The 9,290-nt window shown below is 42.1% G+C and overlaps 1 protein-coding gene across 1 annotated transcript; it reads right to left on the reverse strand.

Moving 5' to 3' along the window:
• Positions 1-1,690: 1,690 nt before the first annotated feature.
• On the reverse strand, positions 1,691-8,129 carry LOC149210298 (uncharacterized). Its single transcript, XM_089398920.1, has 3 exons — positions 7,771-8,129; positions 3,362-3,427; positions 1,691-3,251 (listed from the first exon to the last, which is right to left on the reverse strand). Exons 1-3 carry the CDS (start codon positions 8,127-8,129, stop codon positions 1,691-1,693), a joined length of 1,986 nt encoding a protein of 661 aa, XP_089255046.1.
• Positions 8,130-9,290: the final 1,161 nt, after the last annotated feature.

Consider the following 9,290-nt stretch of genomic DNA (forward strand, 5'->3'; position numbering starts at 1 on the left):
GAAAACCAGGGATATGAGACCGATTCATAGGAGCATACCTGGCATTCATTCTTGTAGTGGAACTCATCTTGAAACTTCATCAAGCTACTGATCTTCTAGCAGTGGAGTCACCTTCCAATTTCTTATTCGATGTGTGGAGTCGCCAAGGTAGTTTTGCAGCCTCAAAAAGATGTCTGAGCTCCTGCTACCTTCAGAAGTTCAACCATTGATTTCGGGAATGAATAATCTTCAGACTCCCGGCAGACGCACCAAAATGTTATCACAAAATCATGCACTGAAAGGCTGCTGATCAGGTAGACTCTGTGCAACTATTTCAAACCAGACTTTTGACTAAGGCTTAGCCTCCTTAGCCTGAGAGGGCTCTCTCAAAAGGTTATTGATTTTGACTATTGATGAGATGGCTAACTCTTGCAAAGTAAATTTAACAAATATGTTGGCTGGACAGGCATTACACAGACTTCCATTGGGCTTATGGAGTTAATCATCCTTCAGTAAACTATAACACTACTCATTCATAGAAGTCAGGGCATGTAATGTTTAAATACTCAAAACACATCTCATAGAAACCTCAGCTTATAAATACACACAGGAAATCAGAGCAGCAAAGTGAATTCTGAGTGATTGTGTATTCATACAACTGTAAAAACATAAAAGATAAAACAAAACCACATATCTTGAGCATTTGAAACACTGTATGAATCCTAAGAAGAAAAGCAGTCACTTGTATTACTGAAAATGAGTTTGTACACAAGCCAAAATAACACTCTGTTTTCTCAAATATCCAACCCTCATTACATAGATGATTCAACTATATATAGAAACATAACTCTAACTACTTGGAGCTTCCTCCTCCAGCATGAGGGGAGCTCGATGACTGTCACTAATGACACCTATCTGCTTTGCAACAAACTATTTAATACAATAACCACTAACTGAAGTTCTAAAGAGTTCTAATTTAATTATAACTCTAACTCTATCTCCTTCGTAGAATGATTCCTCCTTGCAGCTTTGACACCTGTTTTCCTTTTCGTTTGGCTGAGATGGCATGAGATGAGCAGTTAATGCCCCATGTTGGCTTTGAATACTGAAGGCTTTAATCTGCTCCGTGTTGGCTGAGAATATCCCTTACTTTTCGGTTCTGGTCCCCCATCACTTCGAATATGCAGTAGCATGTACTTTAAGTCTCTTTAATAACCCAAAAACAATAGAACACCACCATGTTTCCTGATGAATTGGATGCTCCATCGATGGCCAAGTGTGCAAGCCAAAATTCCTCGTATGCAACTCATTCCATACCCTATGACCGATAATAAAGTGGCTTTATAACAAAAACTTCAAATTTGAGTTAAAGCATTCCACCTTTTAAAGGTACAGCTGTCTTGATCTGAATGGTTGTGATGGCTTCATCTGGTCCCTTTGATATCCTTTAGGTGTTTCTCCTTTTGAAAATTCCCGCACATATCACCAAACTGTCTTTTTGCACTGAAAACACCACCTACAGTAGTTTCGTAGCGCGCTACGAAACTGCTGAACTTTTTAAATAGCTTGTCTTTTTCCTGAGGTATTTACCGCCTAGATATTTGATTGCAAAAACTTCTTTTGACCTTGGATATATATGGCAGGGATCTTCATGTCTTTAAAACAATACAACTAAGCAAAATTTAACAAAATTTGGAACAAAACCTCAATTTCATTCAGCAGCTAACTGGCCTAGCTGTGCATGACCTAATGCAAAAATGCTCTCCAAAAATACTGTTTGCAACCCACTCGGAAGAATAGAACCAATGCCACTGTTCATTGCCTGATGCACTGAATTTGCAATATTTGGGTTAAGCCCCAGTGCAGAGGGAACAGACATTGCTGCATTGAAATTTGCCAAACTTAATGCGGTATTGAACTCTGCTATTGGTTTGCGCTCCATTTCATAAGTGCTAAGTATAGCAGGTGAGGCATGTCCATTCAGGACAGAAGCTAATTTCCATGCTAAATTATGTGCATCCTGTATGCCTGTGTTCATTCCGAACCCTTCTGCTGGAGGAAAGCGATGAGCAGCATCACCAACAAGTATGACTCGATCATCACCACAGGAAAACTTTTCAGCAACTTCTGCATGCATTACCCATTGCTTTATGGATTTGATCTCTATGTCTACATGGTCATCACCTACCAAATTAAGAATTGATTTCCTACAGACCTCTGCAGTGAAGTCATGAAAATGCTGCTGAGGAGGATAGAAAGGGATTTGCAGTACAAATTTCCCTTGGCACAGGTCATGAGTAACAACAACACCAATTATTTTGGGATTGAAAACAAAATATAGCATTCCAGGCATCTTTTTAGAGAGGAAATTCTCAAGATCTTTGCTCATGAAATGTACACTGATCAATTTCTGAATATCATGTTCACCTTTCATATTTATTCCCATCAACTTTCTCACAGTACTCCCTGCACCATCAGCCCCAATTAAAACATTACACTGAAGATTCACTCTGACCTTTGTTTCATCCTTGACAGAGCAAATTGCGGCCCTGATTCCATCTGATGTAGGATTGATGGAAATACATTCGTGACCCAATCTAATTTTTCCAACCCATGAATTGTAACTTTGGAATCCATCATTTGAGAAATTGTTCCCAGTGCAAATATTAAAACCTAGCCTTCCCAACCTTTTTAGTAGCAAAGGAACAAGACGGTGCTGTGAAAAATGGGCAACACAGGTTGGGCTCCTCGTTTGTTTGAAATCATGAGGTTGCATATGATCGACGGTCCCTAGAATGGGGCCAGACAGCGTAGAGCAATATATGAATCTTCTCCACTGTTCCACAGGGGGTTGAAGTTCTTCAATCTCCTCAGACAAACCATCTAGTTTACGAAACACCTCCATAGTACGATTGTTAATGAAATGAGCTTGTGGATGCTGTTTGAATTGTTGACCCCATAATACTGTACAAGGATCTTTTAATTGATCTATTTTTCTCTGGACACTTGTTTGTGTTGGATTTTGCAGCAGCATGACTCGATGATTGATAATTATAACAGTTCTTCCCTTTGGTAGGTTAAAATGGTCTTCATATGTATCTGATAAGGCAAACTTTCCACGGACTTTGAAAATGTCTATTTGACCAAATGAGGCACCACGCTCAGCAAGTTGTAGCAGAACCTGGCCTTCAGCTCGATATTCACTGCAATTACCAGCAAAAGCACCACGAACAGCTAAGCTGAAGCCATCTTCACTGCGAAGGAACGAGTACCTTTACACATCCAAAACCTTCAACCTACCACTGAATTACATCAACTCTTGTTCTCCGTGTGTCCTGGTGAATAAGATTCTTCCTTCATAATTAAAGATGGTGAGCTGCACCTGTCATTCTGCCGTAAGCTGTTTACACCCTCGTGGTCCGTAATGTTCAGAGCTGCGTCGCACAACCTTATGACACAAAGCGCAGTAATGATCCATCATTGAATCTAATGTCTTCTGCAAAAGCAAGGATTCCCATCTTTCAAATGCCTCATCCGCAAGAAGTTTCTTCAGTAGGCTAGGTGGAATAGAAACTTCACACTTAGGATCTAGACAATTGAGCTTGTTGACGGTAACAACCTTCGCATGAACATGTGAATATGTTTCCATACACTTCTAGCAGAAGATATGTTGGCATCGTAATTTGACAAACTCAGTCCCTGGATATTCATTGAAGCATATAGGATATTCATTGATTTTTTTTATCATTGTATTGCATCAGCCGAGGAATATCAACATCTGGAAATGAAATCACAGAAATCGCTCGCCAATCTGTTTTTCTCTGTTCCTTGGACATGTATTTCCCTTCAACTTCTTGTCATGGACATCTGTTTCACTATCAGTATCCGCATTACCTGTCTTCCCTTTTTACATTTTTTAATTGGCATTGCTTTTCAGTTTTCACGGCAGTGGGTCCACAAAGAAACGGAGGTGGATGGCCAACCGATCTGGATAAAATAATTTAATACACCATTGACATTTTTCTTTTGCAGGCATCAAATGTTTTCTGTGTTCTATCTCAACAATGGAATAAGTAGTCAAAACAAAATCGTATTGAGAAAGCTCGGCCATATCTTTACATCTATTTGCGCCATGATAAACCAAAACTTTAGTGCTTCCTTCAGCAGTGAACCGAGCAATCTCGTTCCTTCATTGAATAACAGTTACCATGGGACAAACAACAAGGGTGCCTTTAACCTGAGGTAGTACCACTCAATCACTAAAACTGTCACCTTCTCAGCAACAACTGCAACATGTGTTAGTACCACAACACCTAATGATCTAAAACACAGCAGATTCTGATAAGTATGACAGCTGGGTGAAAATGGCTATGGATTCGAAAAAATCCCCAATTTCGTAGCGCAGCCAGTGCAAAATATGAATTAGACGCTACGAAATCACCTAAAAGATGTTGCGCTGCAAAACTGATAAAGGGATCTATGCGCTGCGGAAACACTTTGTCCTTAAGCTAGTCTGAGCAATTTTGGCAACAGAATTTTCAGTGATAACATCTCCCTCGCATGAAGATCGTATGTTTTATGCTCTTGTACAAAGGCAAATTAATATGATTGCTCAACCTTTTTTTTTCCATAGGTTTCCAAAATATTTCTTCTAGTGTCAAGGTTTCAATGCCCAAAAACTCTGATATATATTTAATCAATATGCCACATTATTTTAATGATTGCAACTTAAAATATCTACATGCATCTTGGTCTCGGTGGCTACTCTATTCATTAATCTAATTAACGGACCAACCATGTGTGTTTATTTTTTGTTTATTCTCACTCGCACAAAATTGATATGTTTTATGCCCTAGACACTTTATTATATGTGTTTATTCAAATGAACCACATTGATATGCTGGATCAGACTTTCGACTTGCAAGGCTTCGAAAAGGATTCTTCTCATGTCAAAGTTTCAAAATCCTAAAACTCCCATGTATATTTAATCAATATGTCACATTTTCCTTCGATTAAGGTTTGAAACTTATCCACACATCCTAACGTCGAGGACTATTCTATTCAATAATCTAATTAATGGCCCACCTATGTGCATTTATTCTCACTTTACTCTTGCTCGGACAAGCATACTTATCATTGTCTCTGTCATTGGTAACCCCATGACCTATGCCACATGTTCTGAATTTGATTTATTGCTCCCTCTACTTAGCTAGTAGATGGGCGTGTGCTCTATTTAGCCTCTTCACATCGCATTGTTCTGCTGATTTTTTGAGTTTCATTTTCTATTGGTGTTTCTGTGCTATTGCTGGTATCTTGTTGTTGCTACTACATGTCGTGCTAATGTCTTCAACCGGATAACTACCCCGAAATTTTAATAAAAAACAGGTGAGAATCGAGAACCTTCTAACCATATCATCTTCTACACTCAAATGACAAGTATCAATGTTTTCATACTGCATATATAGCTTAAAATACTATGTGCATTGTCACGACGTACAACACACCTACTTATAGAGTTTCTGAAATGCCATATATAGACAACCAAATTTCTATGCTTAAACATTTCAATTTTCCTTTCCCCTTACCTTTGACTACTGGCAACAATCTAAATTGTAAATAGTTCTTCTTTCATTTGGCTCCAAGTATGCAAATCACGTGAACAATCGTTCTCGCTACTTTATTTCCTCTTCTCTTCCAATGTTGACAACATTTTACGGGCTTTCACCTTTCAGGACAAATCCTTTCCTCGTCATCATGGAAGTTGCCTTGACAACGAATGTCATCAATTGGTTTCTTGTTGGCTCTACAATGATCCAAGCATTGCTCCAAATAATTGAACTTGGTCTTCTTACTTCCACAAAGACATCGTCCCAATGCTATCACATTTCCCTCTCCGATGGTACCTCTCAGTACAAAACTTTGCTTCTGTCTACTTACAATGGCCATGTCATCTCTGGTTCCCTCTAGTTGGGTTCGATTATCATTCTCAAATAAGTCAGTTGCACTTTTTTGCAAAACTATGTGTATGTTCACTCTTCACCATATTCTTGATGTTTTTATGTTCCTTCCCTCTCTCTGCCACTGTCACTCCGACTAATGCTGCATTTCTTTTCTCTTTCTTTCCTTCTTTTCAAGACTTTGCAAATTATTGAACTGGAAGTTCTTGAACATCATGAAACTTTGATTGGGGACCCGAATCTTCTTTAAATTGTACAAATGTAGACATACTAATCGGTCTCTTCAACGTCACATGCCCTCGCCTCGTCTATTGCTACTCCAACACATGATTTTGTGTCATCGTCAACTCAGTTGTCCTCTGCTCTACGTGTTACCATTCCATTCATGATGCTAAGCCCCTATTGTAAACAATGGTTGATCTAGGGTAGGGTGCTTGGAAAAACATCTGTTCGCTCCTACAACAATGCTTGAGGCTTCGGAAAGGTCTTTGGATTTGACCTCGTTGATTCTGCCAATGATACAATCCATCTCTCTGCCTTCTGTGATCTATCAGATTCCTTGCATGACCTTGTCCAAAGTGGTAAGCTTTACATGGTCTCAAATGGCACTATGAAACCAACAAACACAAATTACAACCATTTGGATAGCAAATGGGAAGTCTCCCTCTCTGCAACTTCCATTGTTGAACCTTAGATGATGTTTCGACAATTCCTTTCCACCATTTCCATTTTAAATCTATAGATGAAATCATATTTTCAAACCTCGTCTCAATTGTCGACATCATTGCCATTGTCAGGTCCACTTCTCGAATTTCCACCAATCGTTGAAGAGACAGCTTTGTGATGAGCCTAGGTATTGCAGCAAGAATGTTGTAACTCCCAGGGCTATCAGCTTTACTTATCAACCTAGGGTTCGTACTAATTTGGAGGTGATGGTGCTATATGCACAAGTAGAAGTAAAGGTACTACCTATTGTCACTGCTCATCTGGCAAGAGACCCCAGGTGTCACGCCCCCAAGCCTACGGTAGTCTTTCAACCGTGTCTGGCGAGGTGCGGCACCACCGTGCACTTTCTTTTTTTCAATACTCGTGCATATGGACTACGCCTTAACCGATATAAACATGCTTTAACTGTTATCTTATAACCATATGAAAGCATTAATCTTCATAATTCATCATAAACCATTCTTAACATTTTCATGTGCAATTAAACTGAATAACAATTGCAAACAACCGTGTAGAATGGGAGGGGCAACTCCCGGTAAAGTCTGCCCGAATATATATTATGATAAACTTCAATATTACATCAACAAGTGTGCCTGGCAAAGTCCAAGGCCAACACTTAGCAATATTTACAACAAGGCATAAGACAGCCTTTTACATACACAATTATGCACCTTTGCCTATGAGCGGGTACTCGCACGGGTCACCAAGACACTCATACAATTCTGCACCCAACCGTGTATAGAACTCCCTCAACCGTGATAACCTTCACACAAATCAATCCAAGATATGCGAGGACCTCTTATTCCTTATGCGCATGAGGAATGCGCATCTTCTTAAGACCTTCGCACTTTTCCCCTTGTCTTATGCGAAGACACTTGAGCGAAGATCGATGGAGAGAATGAGCTCAACCTCCATCCATATATACGCTCTCTTCCATATGTGTTAAGGGGGTGCACCACTCATGGCCGACCCCACTATGTTACATGAAAGCCCACGTATATATTATTTTGCATTATATTTTATTTTAATTAATCCACACATATTTATATATGTGTACAAGCCTCCATAATACATGTTTCTTGTGTTCATGTAGAGAGGGGTGTCCAACCTTAAGGCCGGTCCCCATATCTTTTGCTCAACGCCCTTAAGCACATATTTACATGTCAGCTTCGCCTCTTTTATACCGCATATAATTAAGGCAGCAACACTTAGTTTTATTTCTAAGTATTCGTTGTATTTCTTCACAAGCCTTTGTCGCATTATGCTCGGTCGTCCGTCCTTCGCATAACCGCGTTCGCTTGTAGCATAACCGCGCCTGTTCGCCATTGAACCATGCCCGCTCGCCTTTGAACTGCGCCCGCTCGTCGCACTGTCCACCGGCTCATCGTGCACCCGCGTCCGCTGCTTGAACCGCGCCCGCTTATGCTGTAATGTGCCCGCCTGCTGTCGAACCATACCTGCGCCCATCGTGCTGTCCATTCGCACCGTCCGTCGCTCGGTCGTCCGCCCATCGGGTGCGGGTCGCCCACGGGTCGCCCGCCCATCGTGCGCGGGTCGCCCACGGGTCGCCCATCCGTCTATCGCACCGGCTCGTCGGGTGGCCGCACCCGCATATCAACTCGCCGCCCATCCGCAGCTCGGGTGACCGCACCTCGGTTTGCCGTGCCTAATCGCCAGCTTCGGGTGACCGCACCTCAGCTCGCCGTGCCTAACCGCTGGCTCGTCGGCTCGCCGGGTGACCGCACCTGCGCCTCGGCTCGTCGTGCCCGTCGCACATCAACTCGTCGGGCCGCCCGCCCATCGTGCAAGGGCGCCCGCCCGGGTCGTGCCCACCGCCCGACCGCCGGGTGAAGAGACGTTTGCCCACCTCGTGCCTGCCCAGGACTAGAGGGCCTTACATCCTCCTCCACCCGAAATCGTTGTCGTCCTCGACAACACACCATCTCAGTAGCTCTCCACCAAGACTGCATCAATGGGAAGTCGTCTCAATCCATGATGACCAACCACCATGTGTCGTCCTCATGTGAACTGCTGCCATGATACTCCAACAAATGCTAACACATCTCTGTACACTACATGTCCCCATGTCTGAACTAGTTGGGTGATCAATCCAACCGTCACGCTCAAACAATGAGAATTCACATCCTCATGTCACCATCAGTCGTTCCTCAAAGCACCCTGTCACATCCCTGACTCATCAAGAATCAGCTCCCATAATCCATGCTCAGGTCCATGAAAACTCCATCCATCTCATCTGCAACATGCTGTCCACGAAGTGTTGGTGTCAATGTGCTAAGTCTGCCACATCTATCCCAACATCATCATGTGCGTAAAGTGGTTGAGTCTCGGCTCAACTCATGTCCAAGTGTAGCCACCAAGGCCTCATCATCATCGTAACTCCATCACTCCAAAGTGTCTCATATCAATCCTCCACATCAAGTCACCCTTCCAAGCCATGCCCATACATGTACTTTGGAAGTATGCATCCCATACTACATCAAAGTCTCCCGACCTCAGCTCCTCAATGCTTCAAATCCTCTAAGTCCACCATATATGAAGTCTCCCAAAGTCACAATGATCTCATATCATCATGAGCTCCTCCACCAAAGGTCCACCAAGACTATCTCT

This window comes from Pinus tabuliformis, chromosome 1_2, assembly GCF_031772625.1.
Source record: "Pinus tabuliformis cultivar Carrire ecotype Pingquan chromosome 1_2, CPIR1, whole genome shotgun sequence".
NCBI lineage: Eukaryota > Viridiplantae > Streptophyta > Pinopsida > Pinales > Pinaceae > Pinus > Pinus tabuliformis.

Excerpts from the sequence above, each read along its gene's own strand:
- LOC149210298 (XM_089398920.1), bottom strand. The coding sequence starts at position 8,129 with ATGGGCGCAGGTATGGTTCGACAGCAGGCGGGCACATTACAGCATAAG. Across the intron at positions 3,428-7,770 it reads ATATGGGGACCGGCCTTAAG|GTTGTGCGACGCAGCTCTGA; the intron begins GTTGGACACCCC and ends TTGTGTCATAAG. Across the intron at positions 3,252-3,361 it reads AGCTTACGGCAGAATGACAG|GTACTCGTTCCTTCGCAGTG; the intron begins GTGCAGCTCACC and ends GGATGTGTAAAG.